The sequence below is a fragment of the Podarcis erhardii genome (genome assembly GCF_964252035.2).
Source record: "Podarcis erhardii genome assembly, chromosome: 4".
Lineage (NCBI taxonomy): Eukaryota > Metazoa > Chordata > Lepidosauria > Squamata > Lacertidae > Podarcis > Podarcis erhardii.
The window spans coordinates 29,069,219-29,090,031 of NC_138508.1; the positions used below are offsets into that span (position 1 = coordinate 29,069,219).

General features: G+C 39.4%; 1 protein-coding gene across 1 annotated transcript in view; it reads left to right on the forward strand.

Annotated features, from left to right (window-relative positions):
• PDS5B (PDS5 cohesin associated factor B) overlaps positions 1–20,813 on the forward strand; it is a 66,374-nt gene that overhangs the window by 4,018 nt on the left and 41,543 nt on the right. The window contains exons 2-5 of the mRNA XM_081860066.1: positions 10,806–10,929; positions 14,690–14,893; positions 20,092–20,178; positions 20,367–20,464. Of these exons, the coding sequence (XP_081716192.1) occupies positions 10,822–10,929; positions 14,690–14,893; positions 20,092–20,178; positions 20,367–20,464 (497 nt within the window). The 5' untranslated portion in view covers positions 10,806–10,821. The remainder of the gene's footprint in view (positions 1–10,805; positions 10,930–14,689; positions 14,894–20,091; positions 20,179–20,366; positions 20,465–20,813) is intronic.

Here is a 20,813-nt window from a genome sequence, read left to right on the forward strand (position 1 = left end):
TCAAACTGAGATCTCAATGTGAAGATTAAATGTACTGTAATGTCTACAAAAATACAGTGGTACCTCAGGTTACATATGCTTCAGGTTACATACGCTTCAGGTTACATACTCCGCTAACCTAGAAATAGTACCTCGGGTTAAGAACTTTGCTTCAGGATGAGAACAGACATTATTCTCTGGCAGCGCAGCAGCAGCAGGAGGCCCCATTAGCTAAAGTGGTGCTTCAGGTTAAGAACAGTTTCAGGTTAAGAACGGACCTCCGGAACGAATTAAGTACTTAACTCAAGGTACCACTGTATGTAGAAACAAAGAGTAAAGAAACATATATGTCTATTTCCTGATGATAAGAGAGCCAAAACAGGTGACTTGTGGCACCTGAAACTGAAAGTATACTTAGTACTTAAAAATTATTGAGAGAATCAAGTAAACTTACATTGACAGTATTGTTGTTCTGCATGTTAAATAAATCAGGAATTGTAAGACAGGGATGGAGATTCTGCTCCTCTTTTTCTAGTAAAAAAAACACTGTCCCATTGTCAGGGGAAAACAATCACAGTAAGTTTTTGGAGGTGTATTGTCTGCTTCAATGAAACTTTCAATGTATTGTGGGGTAGAAGTGGAACCCCAGAAAATATTTTTGTCTGCGGTGTAAGAAGTGTGTTTGACAATACACAAACACTAAGAGCCAGAAAACACTTATTTCTGGGTGTTTTCCTAAACCCATTTAGAAATTTGCAAGAAAGTTGTCCTAGGTTAGAGAAACATCCCCAAAACAACATTATGTGGTTTGTGCCAACCTATTGACACTCAATAATCATGAGTTGTTTTGCTCTCTGTAAAATGAATGAAAATACCTTTGGCCAAAGTTGTGTCATTCTTGATAGATCTGCGCTGCAACAGTGGGTCCTTGGAGTAGTGATTGCAAATTTGGTTAATCCGTTGTCATGTAACTGCAAACTGATCTCAGTGTTCTTTGGTGATGTGTCCCTGACCATTTTTCTATGAAAAAATGATAACAGTGACTAGGATAGTAAATACACCCTAATGGCAAAATGTGATTCATTTTGGGAGCATTGTATGCTACAGATTTTCTATTGTTTCCAGTAGAAAAATGGTAAGTGGTAAGTGCTGAAGTTTGAAGATGCTGTGTGGGTGACAGTTTGCGTCCTAGAAGGACTACTTTTTAGATCTGCTTACTGTGAATTGCACAGTGAAAAGTGACCCAGGGGGGTGCTTTCACCCCCACAAAATTGAATGGTTAAAGTGTGCTCCTGGTTTTTTCCTACCTTACTTTGCAGCCTGGCTTCAACTCCAGATGAGCTCCCAAGGAAGATCCTTGCTCAAAGCAATATTTGGTTGCACTAGGGTGGGAACTGGGGTAGCTTCTAGATGTTGGACAACAATTCCCATCATCCCTGACCATTGTCCATCCTGGCTGGGGATGATGGGAGCCATAGCTAATCCTACCCCTATTGATATAATCTGGCCCATGGGTTGGAAGTTCTGTCCTACCATAATAAAGGAAACAAACTTATCCACAGAATTGTTATACAGTGGTACCTTGGGTTACATACGCTTCAGGTTACAGACTCCACTAACCCAGAAATAGTACCTCGGGTTAAGAACTTTGCTTCAGGATGAGAACAGAAATTGCATGGCAGCAGCACGGCAGCAGCAGGAGACCCCATTAGCTAAAGTGGTGCTTCAGGTTAAGAACAGTTTCAGGTTAAGAACGGATCTCCGGAACAAATTAAGTACTTAACCTGAGGTACCAGTGTATGTAGAAATTCCAGCTAAATAAGTACTAAATACACTGTATGGTCCGCTCATTGACTGACAGTTGGATGGTATATATAAAGTAAATCAAGGAGCCACCTTGTTGATATAATAAAATTGACTGGGAAATGTCATTGTAAATCAAGTAAATCAAGTAAATATATAAATCAAGTAAATATATAAATATTTATATATAAATATAAATCAAGTAAATAAAGTAAATCAAGGAGCCACCTTGTTGATATAATAAAATTGACTGGGAAATGTCATTGTGATAAACCCAGAAGCTTAAGACACAATAAATAATTGCAGATTTGGGTTGACAAGAGTTATGATTAAATCCCATGGTGCCTTGAATTTGATGTGAAATATCCTGTTCAACTGCTTCAAAACAGTGAGTGTAACACCACCAAACTTTCAGCTGAGTGGGAAATCATCAAGAAAGTCACAGTTATATTTATAATGTACTATTTCTTGAAATTGCTGTTAAATTGCAGTCAAGGAGGCTGTAGAAAGAAATGTGACTTGCATTAAAAGCTGTACAAATGAAGCATCGCTAAAATGAGAAAAATAAAAAGCACAAATTATGGCATAGTAAATGTAAGTTGACAGTAAGGCAAGCCAAGAAAGTACTTGTGGAACAAACTGATACTATTAAAAAGTGAACACACTAGAAGTAGGAAACTCTCTGGAGAAAGATGTCAGTATAAAAGAAAACACTGAAGGAAGGGAAGGAAACTGCAGGGAAGCTAAACAAATTCTTGAACATATGTTAAATTGCAAGGAAGTTTGGGAGAGAAAAGCCCATATGTGAAGCAGTGTTTTGGGGAAGTGAATTGTGAAGAACTGTGTAAAATGGGGATGAAAGAGGATAAAGTTGTAGAACTGACTGAAAAATTAAAAAGAAACTAGTCTTCGGAGTCTGTTGGTGTCCACATTTCAGTTCTTAAAAGAACTCCAAAGATCAAAGTAACGAAGTATATTTGTAGATTGCAGAGATGCTTTCAGAATGGTGCAATCTCAAGCAGACTCTGAAAAGCAGAGGATATTCCCTGTGTGGGGTTGTTGGGCAACAAAATGGTAGGGAGACTGAATGTAAGGATGTGTCAAGTGATGTGCACTAACAAAATCTGCTGGTGGGTCTGAACTGACCGTGGCCATGAAGAAGCTTAATTATATGCATTTTTGGTACAGCATTAAAAAACACACCATGCACATCCTCGAACAACTAATTTCATAAATGATATTGTTAAGCTGGAAAACATACAGGAAAGGGCAGTGGGAAGAGCAATGCAACCCTGTAATCTACTGCACTGGAGGGAATTTAGATGTCCACCTAGGGCACCTCCATTGTCAGCAGAACCCGACTGGCAATGGAGGTGTCCACCAAGGGCCAGGGTTAGAAACACTTTCCCACTTGTTCCTTCCTTCTGCCCTGGCCTATACAAACAGTGGGGTTGAACTGAGACTGAGTTATGGAAAATGCCTGGTAAAAATCTCATTTCTGCCATGAACTCACTATTATGAATTTATAGAAATATATACTGCATTATTCTAGTATAACACAGTATTCAGGCTAAAAACAACTCACAAAATCAGTTTATAAAACATACCAATGCAATTATGCAAGGTACAGGCACAGTTGTTAAAAACACCTTAAGGCAAGTGATCAGACCATTAAAAATTGTCCTAGCAGATCATGCCTGCCAGAATAAAAAGTGTCTAAACTGTTTTGCAAAAGACCGAAAGAGAGGAGGCTTGATGTTAACTCTCCAAGGCACGAAGTTCCATAATCTGAGTATGTCCACAACCAATTGTCTGTCCTCAACTGATGGGATGTGGACACTAAATACTATTGTCTTAGGTAAGTCACTTTCAGCCTTGGCTTCAGCCATGCATCTGCAACATGGCAATAAGAACATTGACTATAGCATTACAAGGCTATTATAGGCTTGAAACCACTTGCAACCAACCAAGAGACACTTTACACAATGGCTCTAGGTCTTGATGCCACCCTAAAAAGTCTCTGCTAATGGTATGGAGACAATCAGGAACAGTCTGAGATGTGGTGAATCAGCAAAAATTGAGTAGGTTTAGGAAGTCTCTGTGGGCAGGTTGCTTTTGCTTAAGTTTTGGTGATTTCTCCCATCCTTTGATTCTTTGCCATTTTCCCCACACTGTATCCCAGACTATATACCTGAGTGTCCCCTGACCACTTGGAGGGGCTTTTCATGGGGTGTAGCGGGAAGGGAGGCAGCAAATCCTAAGCAGCCTTGAACTTAGGGTGTGCCACCATTGAAACTGTAGTAAAGTCACCAGATCAGAACATTTTTTAAATAGTCAAATCACTTTCTCCAGCACTTACTGAATTCTACTACCTTCTGTCTTAGACTGAAAAAAGAGGTCCTCATCTCTGACCTATCAATATTTTCAGTGATTTGTTTTGAAGACCTATGACTTCGTATACAGAAGACTCTTCGTATCCACACAAAAGGTTAGGGGAAGAGTTGCAATATTTTTTTAAATTAAGGATTGTCATCACAGCTGATGAGTTTTGCTTCTAGCCTACATAGCTGGTTTCACAAATATCTAAATTCTATATAGGTCCTAGTGATTGCATTATGATATTGTTCAGCGAGACATTTGAACTCACATTGTAGGTAGTATTTTTGCCAAACTTGATGGACTAAGATGAAATCTTGTTTCTTTACAAAACAGGGTTGTCAGCATAGATTATATAAATTGGTGCCAGTCAGTTGTAAAATGGAACTATATACAGTTAATAGCAATCTTTGTTGTCTTTTGCTCATATTTGCTTCCTTTCTGTTGTTAAATATTTGAAACTGCGTGGCAAGTTAATAGAGCTGTGTGAGAGAGGTTCCTTTTCATGGTTTCTTGATGAAGGTTACTTATCACTAATAATGTTTGATTTCTTGGGGAGCATTGTGGTGAGTTTCAGTTGGCTAGTAATTTGTTGCTTTAGAATGCTATGATAATCAACTGATTAAGCCCTGAAAGTTGTATGAATCTGAGGATTGTGGTTAACTACTGTATCTTCAGGAATATGGTTGATTCCAAGTCACAGACAGGTAATTTATTGTGGGGTTTTTTGCTACTCTCCTTTGGAGAAGTTTTTCAAGCATTCACTGTTGGGGGGGCGGCAATCAATATTGCTTACCTTTTTAAGAAGGCTTTCCCTGAAGAGTGAATCAGCCATTTTATATTGCATGTTATGCAGAGTTTCGAAATTTGATGCTTTAAAAATCTGTTTGTAGATTGTTATGAATGTTTGTTGGGAAGCAGTTTATAAATCTTAAATAAAACATTCTTTAGAACTTAAATATGTCTTGGACACTTGTTCAGTGGCATTAAAAATACAAAATCAAATGTTTGTAGCATCTTGTTTTGGGTTTTTAAAAGCAAGTGACTTCTAGTTACTGAAAAATTTGACACATTCCAAGTTTAGCTTCCATTGTGTGTGGAAGACAGCTGGAATTTAGATACCCTATGGCCTATGGCATGTATTTTTAGGTAATAAGCAGCTGTTTAATCTGCTTTTGAATTCATTTATTCTGGAATTGGTTGCCTTGAGTGTGAAAATTTTGAGATAAACATGCTTGACTCTATAAATTAATTTGCGGAGAAGGGGACTGAATTCTTAGTGAGTTTATGTTATTATTGGTTGTTATTGCTTCTGTGTAGATCCAAGATAGTGCTTGGAATGAAAACTGGGATTCTTGAATACCACAAATCTGTGGAACACAACAACATGCAACTGAAATGCCAGTTGTATATCACACACTTCAATGGGTTGGCTTTTCCCATGCCACCCTTACAGCTTAGGAACCAATAATTTTGATACTGGAAAAACTCCACTTAAGAGGTGTTACACCTTCATTGGTTTAAGTGACTTCTTGTAAGTCATGATTTGTGAAAATTCTTTGCACAGCTTTTAATGCAGGCAGTTTTCCTTTATCTGTGTACTGATACTCCGCCCCCCCCCCACATCTATTCTATAGGTATGCCCTATAGAAGTGTTCCCTGAAGAGCTGGTGTGGGCAACCTGTGATCCTTGGCCAAAAATTATGTGACTTCTGAACTTTTAAAAAGCACATATCAGCAATTAGTTCAGACCTCAGCAATCTGTTACTGCCTCAGCAAACCGCTGGATAAGAAAAGTGGGGGAAAAGACCCCTCCCAAAAGTGTTAGAAAAAGACCCAGCAAGAAAAGAGGGTGACAGAAAGAGGGGAAAGCAGGTCATGGATAGGAGGAGAAAAATGTGTTGGCTCCACACACTTTTGACTCTTGCCCTACCACTGGCTACAGCCTCTCACACTGACATCACACAGCCACTTATAAATGATCCCTGAGGGAACATGCCCCTGGACAGAAAGAAAGATTGTCCACATGTGCTAGAAGGGTTCGGTATTAAGAGTTCAGAGTAGTTTATTCCCCTGTGTTTGTAAGTTTTTTGATCTAGATTGTTTAAATTCTTTTTGTGGCCTTGCTGCTGAGCAGTATGCCCTATGGCATGCTGGGAGCATCTTTTTGGAGACTGGATCCATGTCTTCAGTTCTGAGGGGAAGAGGTTAAGAGGGTATGTTAAACTACAGCCCTCAGTTCCCCCAAGTTCAGACATAACAAGCATCAGTGGTTAGTTAGCGGAAGCTTCTCCTGCAGTGTGTGAGAAACTCAGATATATAAGCGAATCGCCAAATAGTACATTAAACCTAGGTTACAGTCATCACATGTGACTAGGTGGTGTCTAGGTGCCTTTGTGGGGGGTGTGATGATGATGGTGATTGATGGAATATATATAGTGGGATATACAGCGGTACCTCGGGTTACATACGCTTCAGGTTACATGCGCTTCAGATTACAGACTCCGCTAACCCAGAAATAGTACCTCGGGTTAAGAACTTTGCTTCAGGATGAGAACAGAAATCGTGTGGCGGTGCAGCAGCAGTGGGAGGCCCCATTAGCTAATGTGGTGCTTCAGGTTAAGAACAGACCTCTGGAACGAATTAAGTACATAACCAGAGGTACCACTGTAAATGCAATAAATAAGGTCTTCTGCTTATGTGATTAAGAAAGCTGGAGGGGCCAGCCAGATGGAGATATCAGTAGTCATCCCGGCATCCACATATCTCCATGTAGTCACAATTGGACCCATGCCAGTTGCAAAATGTACCTGGTGCCTGAATAATTTTGAACACTGTTTCTGATTCTGTGCGGGGAAGCAGAAGTAGAAAGCACATGAACCTGAACCTTGCACCTGTAGGAGAAAACCATGAATTCCACTTACATCCCAAACCAGACTTATGCTTGTACCGCTTCAATGTTTTATCTAAGTAGCAGAACCTCTAATAGTGAGTGAGGCCTCTAACAGGCCTATTTGAGCATGGGGAGAAGGAAGTTGGGTCAAGGATGGTACTAAAGGCTTCACATGGTTCTCACACCCACATCTGTTCTCCTATTCTTTCTCTTCAGCAGAAATATCTCAAAACCTTGAGTTTCGGCAAGGATATCAATGCTCAAGCTACTTCAAACTGAAAATTAGTGTCACTGCTTTTCCCAGGATGGCCAGTCATTACTTTTTCTGGCACCTACTATGGCACAATAGGTTCAGGAGGTAGAACAATGGCCATAACCATGGTTTGTCACTTTCAACATCACGCCGTAACAAAGCTTGCGGAAACTATGCTTCTAGATCTGCTTCCAAAATTTGGCATCACTTTTTAATTAGCTGGTCACTCTTGAACCATGGTTTCTCAATGTCAGTATCATGTCAAGCCACATTTAAGCTTTACAACTCATGATTTGCTGTGACTTTTAAACTGAATATATGTTATGCACACAACACTAACAATATACCGGTACTATGTACAGTGGTACCTCGGGTTACATACGCTTCAGGTTACATACGCTTCAGGTTACAGACTCCGCTAACCCAGAAATAGTGCTTCAGGTTAAGAACTTTGCTTCAGAATGAGAGCAGAAATCGTGCTCCAGCGGTGCGGCAGCAGCAGGAGGCCCTATTAGCTAAAGTGGTGCTTCAGGTTAAGAACAGTTTCAGGTGAAGTACGGACCTCCGGAACGAATTAAGTACTTAACCCGAGGTACCACTGTACTGTATTCACATTCTTTACTGTCACAGGAATTTCCCCCTCCCAATCTAATGGTTAAAAGTGTGAGAAATTAGAATCTTTTAATTACAAGGTCTTGTGTGTACCTTGTATTGACTCTTACTATGTTATATAAAATATGACATGGATCATGGATCTTTAGGGTAGGATGGCCACTAACGTATTTCCCAACCAATACCCCTTTTCTGTCCACTTGTGGGTTGAGTAGGGCTACATGAAGTAAATATGTGTGGAATGGAGACTGGGGGTTATTAGGCTTGCTAGTGGAAGGAGGCAGTTAGTGACACTGTGGTTGAGCAAGACGCATACAGAATAATCCTGTTGAGCTCAGGGCTCCTTAAGAAATGACTTCCTTGTTTGTTTATTTTAATAGGATTTTAGTACATTTTTATTCTGCTTTCTTAACTTTTGTTGCATTTGTTTTCTTGTGCGTGGAAATGCATCTAGCGTATAATCTTAATTTTTGTTTTGTTCATTTTTAGTTTATAGTATTCCAAAGCAGCACAGTGTATTTTTGGTAGTATTTGACATGCTTTTTTTTTAAAAAAGGGGTCCTAGCTAGAATAACCAAGAAACTTTTCTGATTCTGTTTACCTTAGATTTAGTATGAGCATCTTTTCATATGATAAGAGGTATGACTTTTTACTATATACTTTGCTGTGTCTCCCATTATCAAATGCTGCAGCATCTCTTGGGAGTTGCTTTCCTCTTTTCTCATTATTTTAGATAGATAGATAGATGATAGATGCCTAGCTTATCTTCTATCCCTTATTCACCTTGTAAATAGTTTTATATGAAATAATGGGCGAGTGGTGCTGTGGGTTAAACCACAGAGCCTAGGACTTGCTGATTGGAAGGTCAGCAGTTTGAATCCCCGCGACGGGGTGAGCTCCCGTTGCTCGGTCCCTGCTCCTGCCAACCTAGCAGTTCGAAAGCACGTCAAAGTGCAAGTAGATAAATAGGTATCGTTCTGGCGGGAAGGTAAACGGTGTTTCCATGCACTGCTCTGGTTTGCCAGAAGCGGCTTAGTCATCATGCTGCCCACATGACCTGGAAAGCTGTATGCCGGCTCCCTCGGCCAATAAAGCAAGATGAGCGCCGCAACCCCAGAGTCGGCCACGACTGAACCTAATGGTCAGGTATCCCTTTACCTTTTTATAGTAGTTTAAAAGACACAGTTGACATCAATTCTAATATGAGTGTATGTTTTTCCATCTTGTAATGTTTCTTATCAGGGAACTTGCTTATCCCTTACGAGGTACAGTAGCTCCTATGGGAGGGGAGTGTGAGAGTATTTAGCGGAGGCTCTCCATGCCCTGATTCATCCTCAACAACATGTACACCAGTGTGTGCCAACCACTCTTGTAATGGGAAGTTGGTGCTTGCTAACTGTATGCTATACGTTACAACCATCTCTCTGTCTTGATTTCTGGCCTGCAAATTACTTCTTTTGAAGTAATTGTGGGAAGGGTCAGCCTGGGTAGGAAGAAAGAGGGCTCCTGTGCCAATCGATCCACTGAGGCACATTTGTTCTTAGGGATGTATTGTATCACAGATTATTTTGGATAAATGTTCTTCATATAGCAGAATTTCCATATGTGTGTGTGTGTGTGTCTATATATATATATATATATGTATGTGTATATGTATATATGTATGTATGTATATATGTATGTATGTACAGTCATACCTTGGGTTGAATATGCTTCATGTTGAGCGTGTTCGAGTTGTGCTCCGCAGCAACCCAGAAGTAACATAGCGCGTTACTTCCAGGTTTCACCGCTTGCGCATGCACAGACGCTCAAAATGACATCATGCGCAGAAGCGACGAAAAACGACGCACGTGTGCACAGACGTGCCGTCGCTAGTTATTTTTGCTTCTGAATGCGAACGGGGCTCCGGAACGGATCCCGTTCGCATCCCAAGGTACCACTGTGTGTGTGTGTGTGTGTGTGTATGCACACACCATGTTTCTAGATATATATACAGTGGTGCCCCGCAAGACGAACGCCTCGCAAGACGGAAAACCCGCTAGACGAAAGGGTTTTCCGTTTTGAAGGCGCTTCGCTAAACGAATTTCTCTATGGGGTTGCTTCGCAAGACGAAAAAATCTTGCGAGTTCCCGCGGGTTTTTTTCGCTCCCCCCCTTTCCTAAGCCGCTAAGCCGCTTATCAGCTGTTCCGCTGATAAGCCGCTTAACAGCTGATCGCTAAAAGCCGCTAGACCGCTAATAGCGCTAATCCGCTAAGCTGTCAATGGGCTTGCTTCGCAAGACGAAAAAACCGCTAGACGAAGAGAATCGCGGAACGGATTCTTTTCGTCTTGCGAGGCACCACTGTATTTCTGTCTACATGTAGAAAAGTTAAAACTTGAGGAGGATTCTGTTGAGGTGAGATTAAGAGTGTCCTTTGAAGCATGTGCTATATTCAGACATTAAATTATAAATTAACTAATTCCGTTTTTGAAATTATGCATTATGGCTGTCTCTTTTGCTTTCTCTTATTCTGAATCCCTGACCCGCTTCTTAAAAGTGTCAAAATGTCAGTTTCTCTACATTTGCAGTAGGAGGAAAAATTATATAGGTTTAGTTAAAATGAGATTGTAAACTCTTGTCTTGGCTATATCTATGGTAACTTTCATATTGAGCTAGTTGGCTTGTTCGGTGTCTGATTGCTAGCAGATGTGGTACAATTGCATACGTATTGGATGTGTGAAAGTGTAGCACAGTTCAGGTAGAATTGTTTGCACGTCACTTAAATTTGTTCCTTGCTTTATAAAATTGGCCACTTGGACTTCAGTGTCTTAAAAACAGAACAAAAAGAAATTAGATCACGGTGTGATGGATATTAAATATTATCTAATTCAATTTTTCTCTGTTTCAGGTTTTAAACCAGCATCATGGCTCACTCAAAGACTCGAGCCAATGATGGAAAAATTACTTATCCACCCGGCGTTAAGGAAATATCTGATAAAATTTCTAAAGAAGAGATGGTGCGGCGGTTAAAAGTGAGTGACCAGTTTTATTACACATTTTGGACAGTTCTAATTCATGCACTTATATTTTTTCTCTCCTGTGCTTTAGAAATTTTTTTTTTTACTACTGCTAACATTACTAGAAAAAAATATATTGTTACTTGCAAATAAAAACAGTAATAACACTACTGTGAGTTGTGGGGGGGTGGCAGTTGATGGCTTCAGCTGTGTCACATAGGGCTGGCAGAGCTACAGCAATGAATGTAAACTTCCCCACAGAATCTATTTTTCTATTACATGATGGAAATGTGTCATAGTGAACTGTAGTTACCAAATTTTTCCGTGTATGACTAGGTTTTTTAACCAAAAAATTAGGTTTAAAATTGGGGGTTGTCTGCTAAGGGGGTGTTTTCTTAATTTGGAGTCCCCAAAAAGAGGGGGTGCCTTATACATGGGGGCGTCTTATACACGGAAAAATACGGTAATTTGCTGCTGAAATTGGCAGAGCATTCTCATCATGTACATCTACCAAACTTTCAAACAAGGGTCCCCTTCCCCTAAGTCTCTCTTCTGCTCAGATCTGTAGAGGTAAGAGTTTGTCACAGTTTTTCGGTAAATATGTGGGGGTGGGGCGGGGGGGGGGGAGAAGGAGAAAGATGTCATAGCTAGCTCAGTGACAGTAAGTACAGTACAGTGGTGCCTCGCAAGACGAAATTAATTCGTTCCACAAGTTTTTTCTTCTTGCGAGTTTTTCGTCTTGCGAAGCACGGTTTCCCATAGGAATGCATTGAAAATCAATCAATGCGTTCCTATGGAGATCGTCCGGGGACAGAGGGGAAGCGCCGTGCGCCTTCCCCTCTGTCCCTGGACCTGTTTTAAAGCAAGGGAAGGGGCAGCGGGGAGAATCGCTTCTCCCCGTTGCCGCCCCTTGGTTCAAAAGGGGTCCGGGGACAGAGGGGAAGGCGCGTGGCCTGTTTTAAAGCAAGGGAAGGGGCAGCGGGGAGAATCGCTTCTCCCCGTTGCCGCCCCTTGCTTCAAAAGAGGTCCGGGGACAGCGGGGAAGACGCGCTGCGCTTCCCCACTATCCCCAGAGCTTGCGGGGCAAGCTTCGTTTTGCGAAGCAAGCCCATAGGGAAATGCGTCTTGCGAAGCGGCTAAGAAAACGAAAAACTCCTTCGTCTAGCGAGTTTTTCGTCTTCCGAGGCGTTCGTCTTGCGGGGTACCACTGTATGTTCTGAAATTCACAGATAGTGGGAAACGGAGAATGAAATAATGACATGGAAGTCAAAATTTGAATATAATGTTTAGTTAAATACCCAATTGAATGTAATAGTTTTTACATAGATCCTATTGGGTGTAGTTATTATTTATTGGTCTAAGGTGAAGCTGCCAACCTTTTTCGGACCAGCAGGCACGTTTTGAATTTTGAGAGAATCATACATGCTGACAGTATCGTACATGTTGGGAACTGGGTCTATGGACACAAATACAAGGGGAGGTGCAGTTGAGACACGACCTAGGCTGGATGTATGTGTACAATTCTGTTGCCCCACCATGCATGAAACCTGTGCATATTAAAATGACATGGTTATGCTCCATCATGTGTAGGCTGCTTGCTGAGTATGAAAACCGGCGCTTTCCCAACATTGTGCAGCCTAAATATTACACCCTTTCTTGCTTCCACAGTGTGCTTCTCCTATTCTCTCTGCACACAGAAAAGAATCCAGTACCCAGCTGGTATCTTAATTGGATTCCTATTTGCAGTTAGCTGAATCATTGGTTGAGATCAGCATTACCAGAGGCCAGAGAAGGAGAAGTGGAGTTTCCGACTTAGTTTTATGGAATCTTCTATGTCATCATCTTATAGATGCCTTAATAAGTCTCTCGTGGAAAGAACTGTATAGATCTTTAGAGTGTTAAGTAGTACATAATTGATTACTTTTTAAATATTTGAAAAAAGAGACTCCTAAAAATTGATCACACGCCATTTATATTACACTTCAAAGACAAGATACAATTATGGGGCCAAATGATTCGTGATTCGCTTACGTTTTCTCAGATATAAATTAGCTTCCCCCCTGGTAAAAGGGCGATATGGATAGACAGCTGTTTGTGCTTCATGCAACCAAGCGCATTACAAAATCTTGAAATTTCAAAATTGATTCAATAGAGTAAACACCTGATGCCTTCTGGGTTTTTAAATAAGTTTCTAGGTATACCTTTAATCGTACTCTTTTCTTTGTAATTTTGTAATTAGGCCTGAGTAAAATTGCTCTTAATAATTTTAGTGTTTGAGGTTGGTTGCTGGTTTTTGTGTGTAGCAAAAAATATTGCAATATTTTATGGTAATAAATATGTTTTGTTAGAGAATACAGTCTTTTTCATGTTAGATTTTCCAGAAGTTTTGTTGCCGTGTAAGTGAACTTCAAAAGTTTTCGTAAAGTACTTTGAATGACAAAGCTGAACTCCAGAGAAGCTTGAATAATTTGTTACATTCTTTTAAAATAATAAATAAATCCATTGAAATCAGTGTGTCCAAGTCATTGATATCAATGATTCGACTCTGAGAATGACTAACATAGATTTTTAATATATATATCAAAAGATTCCCAGTGAAATGAATATTTAAATGACAGTCTGAAAAAGCATAGTTTTTTATACCCCCGCTTTATTCAAACAGTTCTGTTGTTTTAAATCACAAGTTCCCTGTGTGCCCCTCTATCCCCATTTCTCTCAAACCTCTGTTGCTTTCCTCTCTTTCCATGCTTTACTTGAAGTTCAGCCATTGTTTTAAACCACTACTCCCCCCCTTTCAATGTCTCTCCCTTCTCACTTACATACCATATTCACTGCATTTGTGCAACCTGTCTTCTCTTTTGCTCCTGCAAATCCTCCCAACAGGGGCTGTACGATGGCAGACTTACATTTTTATATATAGGAAGATAGGAAGCCGCCAAACACTGAATCAAAACCCTGGTCTATCTAGCTCAGTATTGTCTCCACTGTCTGAAAGCAGCTCTCCAGGATTTCAGGCAAGAGTCTCTCCCAGCTCTTACCGGAAGAGAAAATTTGGGGCCTTCTACATGCAGGACTGTCTGTACCACTGAGCTATGGCCCTTCCCCAAGGGAAGTGAGAAGAGCGATTGTGTTGATTTGCTGCAGCAAAAGCAAACTTGTGGCACCTTAAACAAGTGCAACCTTTTTAGCCAGAATCTATTTGTCAGATACAGATTTATTTTGACTGTACATTCCTGTCAGCAGCAACCATCTTTGCTGTGTATTTATTCCTAGTGCCATTGCATGTTGATACAGTGGTACCTGAGGTTACATATGCTTCAGGTTACATACGCTTCAGGTTACAGACTCCGCTAACCCAGAAATATTACCTCGGGTTAAGAAATTTGCTTCAGGATAAGAACAGAAATCGTGCTCCAGCGGCGCAGCAGCAGCAGGAGGCCCCATTGGCTAAAGTGGTGCTTCAGCTTAAGAACAGTTACAGGTTAAGAACAGACCTCCGGAACAAATTAAGTACTTAACCCGAGGTACCACAGTATGTTCTATTAGCAAAGATGTAATGCAAATATTATTTGTCACATGACTGTAGATTAAATACTTTGACATTCAACCATTTTGAAGCTTACAATATTCTACCCTCATTATGGAAAAGTCGAAATAGTCAGGAAAATGAAGAAGCGCATAAAGAAAAATAGCCCTTTTAATGTATGTGGTTTTTTTAATATGGGCTGTTTTTTTTCTAGAGAATGTTGCTTATCTTGGAACTTTCTTTTGGCAGATGGTTGTCAAAACATTCATGGATATGGACCAGGACTCTGAAGAAGAAAAGGAGCTCTATCTAAATCTCGCTTTACATCTTGCCTCCGATTTTTTCCTTAAGCATCCTGATAAAGATGTACGCTTGCTCGTAGCTTGTTGTCTTGCTGATATTTTTAGAATATATGCTCCTGAAGCACCATACACGTCACCAGATAAACTTAAGGTAAGATTGCATGTCATCCTTATTTTCTGTGACTTCGGATGAGCAGTAGTCCTGTTTTATGTTTATTTCTAAACATTCAAAAACAAACAATCGAGAGGTTAGAACTCTTCAGCAGAGCTTTCACACTGCATATTCTAACTGATGTGAATTAAATATTTTTTAAAGCACTGGCTCCATTTTCAGAAGTTAGCTAGGTATTTTTAAGTGATTTGTTGTAGGATCAGTGTGGGAATTGTTAAGGTGTAGTCTGGTTTTATAGGCCCAGTTTGAAGGGAAATACTGATAATATTTGCTACAGTGTATTTAGGCTTGGAGTGACAGTTGCCTGTTATTTATCACAGATTGATCTATGTTGCAAAACAAAGCCTAGGAAAATTGAAAAGTCGATAAGCAGGGACATTTTGCCTGTTAAAAGAATCCTGAAATAAAATTTTGCAAGTGCTAAATGCAGTTGTGCGTTCCTATGACCCTTAAATGAGAACTTTATTTGAGTAGCTGTTGGCAAGGGAGCTGTGTAGGTTTAAAGCTATTCCAACAGGCAAAAACTAAACAATTAATAACCACTGGCATTCTGTATGCCTTCTAATGACCGTAAAGTTATTTGTGTGTGTGTGTTCATATGAATAATAAATATTGTCAGTTGGCTGCTATCAAAAGATACTAATTTGTTAAATTATGGCATTTGGGGTCGAATTATGGCAAGTCATTTGGCATTTTTTCCCTTGACTACGTGAATTCTAAAGTAGTTTGAATTTTAGGTAGAGATATGTTTCTGTATTATGAAGTGTTCTGATCTTAGCAAGTAGTATCTATGTTTATGGCTTTCAGCAGTTCCATCTTGCTCAGCTATATTGTCTGCAGTTTGTTGTATTTGTTTTCCTAGACTCATGCATCTGTACAATAAATGACAAAGTTGTATGTTATGGAACTTAGTTGTTGACTCCCATTTGCCTCTTTTATGATAGCGCTGTCAAGAAGCTGCTGGAAAAACATTGTCCTGTAGTGAATGAAAATGAGTGTCATTTTGTGGCCATTTGCTAGGGACATGGGCACTGTTTTATAAACTCGCCAGGCAAAATGTAGTTTCATCATAATGTTATCAGGGCCTAGAGTATGGTTCAGGTTTTCTGTTGAGAAGAGCCTAGGTTTTCCTTGGGGGTCTTCCTCTTACCTTTCCTCCTCCAGTGTGGTTGTGAAGAAGGGTTCAGAAGCTTTCATTTTTGTTTTGGATTAACTGCAGCTTGTTGTTTTATCTGAGCTTGGCAAAATGGGTTAAACTCAACTGCGATTCATTTATAACAATAATTTAATTGTTATGAACTTGTTTGAAACAAGTGCAACTTTAAGCTGAAGTTAACAAGCGAATCATAGTTAAGATTAGCCACAGTTTACCATATAAGACTAACTCTGATTAATTGAAACTGAAGCAAGGACTTCTCATTTCCTTGTGGCCATGCCAGAAGAGGGGATTGCACATTATGATAAACCATAGTGGATTATTCCAGTTACATATGTTCTTTTTCCTCCTAAAATAATAATTCTAAGGAGTTGCAGAGTGCTGCATCTTTGTAATGGAATGGGCATCAAAAATGGTGTGTTGTGTGTCATGGACTCTAGTTTTTCAGTTCAGTTCCTTACAAGTGTCTGGCTGCTATTGTCCATAACAAAGTCCTTGTCTTTTTCAGCTATTCTATCCTCCGTTTCAGCACTTCTGAGTGGCTTATTGCTGCTTTTATTGATTCTAAAACCATTATATGTGACATTCATTTTAATTAGGGCTGTAAGTGTGTTGTTTTTTAAATCCTTTCAATCAGATGAAAATGTGTTCATGATTAATTGGACAGAAGATTTTTTTTAGAAAAATATTTTAATACAAGTACTTAAATTGCAAAAGGAAGGGACTATCTTGGAAGGCACTTCCCCCCATTTCTCTGACTCATGGGAATGATGATACCTGGCACAATGAATGTGTGCATCATGTAAAAACAAGTGAATACGCCTCTTTCTTCTGAAATATTGCTTTTACCCATATGCAAATGTATGCAGATTTAGCTAACAGATTAATCAACTAAAACACACATGAGTAATGGATTTAAATTTTAATTGGCACACAACCCTAATTGTAATCCATTTTAAAGATGCAGAATAAATTATGCTGATTATCTTTCTGTGTTTGTACAGTTCTCAGAACAGTGGTTTTAAAGAAAATGGTTCTCCTATAATTAGTGGTTTCCTGGTTTTTGCAGAAATACAGTAAAGATAATTTTGTGAATTTATTTACTGTTAATACATAGTTTGAGTCTGAACTCAGTTTAGAGTTCCTTATGCTCCTTACTATGGACAGATTGGTTTTTTGAAGTTGCCTTGTTCTATATCAGTTTCCCAAACTTGGTCCTGTTAGCTAGGGATGATGGGAGCTGCAATCCAAAAACAGCTGGAGTCCCAAGTGTGGGAAACATTGTTTCCAGAAAAGTTTCTTAAAAACAACAACCTTATTTTCTTTTCACCAAGTCTGACTGTAGATTTCTTGTTCTCTAGAACAATAATCTGGCAATTTAATTGCTGTGGGATAGATTGATCAATCAGTTTGCTTGAATAACCCAACAATTCCCACATCCTACTGCATGTGAAAAGCTAGCTGTTGTATTTTCACATACAGGTGTTTTGGGGAGAATGGAAAAAAGGACTACATGGCTCTGGATGTAATACTGATCTGTTGGGAGTGGGGAAACTAATCCACTTTACAGTTCCAGATGTGGTTTCTGCTTTGTGGTACTGGTAAAGGGTCAGCACAGTGCTGCTTCTAACAGTGAGCCTCAGCCCTAAGATGTTACTGGATAATTTCTACTCTCTTTGGGGAAAGTCAGTGAAATGCCTCCCCCTCCCCATTTCTCCACCCACATATAGGAGAAAAGTTTAGAGAGGCCATGTGTATACAGCTCTAGGTTGGATGGTGTACTAAATTGTAAAAAAAAAGAAAAGAGGAGTCTCCTAGCATGCAGAGAGAGGACACAGTGCAAGGTCTAAGATAGCACCAGTGAGAGTTCCTTAGCTGTGTGAGGAGTTTAATTTTTTAGCTCCTCTTCATTTGTGTCTTCGGTCAGCAGGTGGACAGCAACAAACTAGGATAGCAAGTTAATAAAAGGTAAAGATAATGATAATATACAGTTAGCACAGTCTGAGATTGACAAGCCATAAAGGTTGTAGTTTGTTGTTGTTAGTGAGCTGTATCTGATTCAGATGTACAAACCCCAGTAAACTCTATTTAAAAAGTTTACAGTTATATTGGAATGAAGCTACATGGTTTTGATAGGTGTAGGTCTCTTTACCTTGTTGTCAACACTGAAATTTCTGAAGCTACGGTCTATGTCTCAGTTAGTTCAGATAACTCACTTTGACTGTAGAAGACCAGTTTGAAGTAAGTGGATTGGTACCATATTAACTCAGGTTGGCTAATTGATTGTGAACTGAAGCCTAACTAGACTTATTCATAGTCTTCCCTTGTTGCTTCCCTCATCATCATTTTTTTACCCCCTCTGTTGAAATTTAGATTGGTACATTTCTTTTAGGCAATAGTATTGTTATGTTAAATTGCCAAGTACATTCGTTTCCACTTGAAATGACTACTTGGTTAACCTTTATGTAGTGTGTTTTGAAAGTGTTCAGTATTACTTTTTATAAGTCAACAGTTAAAAGAAATGATGTCTAGCTTCACAGTCCTCTTTTACTAGATTGTTCACATTTACTCCCTTCATCGCAACGATGTATTTCACAAGCACAGCTTTTCGAAAGTGCTTTTTTAACATTGTCAGTGTCAACAGTCTTGATTCCCAGACAAATTATTTTGAAATGTTTCTTCCCAACAACAATATATTTCATAAACCTAGCTTTTCAAATGCATGTCTGTCAGTGCTGATGTTACAGTACTTTGATTTTAGCCAGACAAATTACTTGGGAAAAGGCATTTCAAACAAGCGAAAGAAGGGAGGACAAAAACCCTATCCAATTAACTTTCACTTTCCCAATAGAATACGTGTAAACTTTTCAAGGAGCAGAGTTTTCTTCAGCAAAACCTCTCAAACGGCAGTGCTCTCAATGACCCAGTTGCCACATTGACTCTAGCATGTGAGACATAGAGCTAAAACCGAGAAGCGCTTTGGAAGACGTGGTGTTGTGCCAACGTTTTGGACACCCAGACCTTCTAGTAGAGAAGACAAAATTATTTTGAGCATATATTCCACCTCATTGTTTGGATTTATTTGAGGCGATGCTGAAATGCCAAGCTCTGAAACCTGCTCCTCCACTGTGCCTTACGCTTCTGACTCATGTGTCTGCAGATTTGACAGCTCTTTTGATTCCTCGTGTCTTTCAGCACCTCCATCTGTATATTCTCGTTATCAGTTGTTACTCTTCTCTAGGCTACTGCTCAGCATCCCCTATTTTTTAAAACTTCTTAGGTGACAGCTCCCTCACACTTGGTTTGTCCTCTTGAATGGCTCACACACTGTATGGGGGCTGTTATGCACACAAGTTGTCAGAAGGAAAGCCCCCTGGTGGCTGTATCTAGGAAATCTTGCTTCCAGCAGCCCTTTTCATTTCAAGACTTGTGTGCACTCTGTATGGAGAGTTGTGAAAATTCGTTTATTTTGCTTTCTGCAGGTTGGTAAACGCAAATGAGTTTTTATACTCATAATCCGTTCTGGCTTCCCTTGGAAAAGGCTTAGGATGGTCAGACCATGTGTGTGAATTGAACAGTCATGGAAAGATTGAGGAGCTGTTCCCATGATTTCCCACTGCATCTCTTGTTGCTCCTGAAATTGCTGAAAAATACTTCTTCCTGCCATGCAGTGCATAGTTAAACTATAGGACTCTCTCCCACAAATTCAATAATTAATAATGATAATAATTATTACCAGGATTTCATTCTGTCATTATTCACTGTAATAGACTGAAAGCTCAAAACCTGATTCAGAATAAAATTAAAGTGAAAACAAGTGCTGCAAAATCCTGATTGATGTTCCTAATATTTTCTGTCTTTTTATGTGCTTCAGACTTTGATTGTGAGAATAAGAGGTTAGTTAAAATATGTTACGAATTCTAGTTCATAGAGAAATGATTTTTCAGTTGAAGTGAATGCTTATGCAACTAGTATATATTTGTTATGTATGTGGAATAAATACCTGTTCTTTCCTTTGCAGGATATATTTATGTTCATAACAAGACAATTGAAAGGATTAGAAGATACAAAAAGTCCACAGTTCAATAGATATTTTTATTTGCTTGAGGCAAGTGTAAATTATTTTCTATTCATAAGCTATCCACAGTTGCTTTAAAACAGGCAAAATGTTCACTTTTTAAAAATCTCAATGGGTGGAGATCCAAAATCATGCTAGTAGACACCACATGACTTAACTTTTATCTTTTTGTTAGGTTGCTGTTCCAGATACATTAACTGTCTTCTTTTCCTATATAGAACATTGCGTGGGTTAAATCTTACAACATATGCTTTGAACTCGAAGATAGCAATGAAATTTTCACACAATTGTACAGAACATTGTTTTCTGTAATCAAGTAAGTATATATACCTTTAACAACAAATTTATTCATGGAAAGGTTGGGATTAAAATAGTACAAGCAACAACTAATTTACACACTTTCATGTGACCATGCACACGCACATCGCAGCAACCTGGAAGTAGCTGGAAAATGGGATGGAACACACAATGACCCAGAATGCAACCCATGCACAAATCGGGGCTTGCCTGTATTTCAAATTGTTAGGGATCAGTACCAGAGTTACAGGTGCCCAGGCTACTTAAAACACCCTGAGTTTTCCAAGCCACAGATGCACTGTTCATTAAAGTAATTGATTAAGGTTGCAATCCTATACGCTAGTGGTAGGGAACCTCTGACTTGCCAG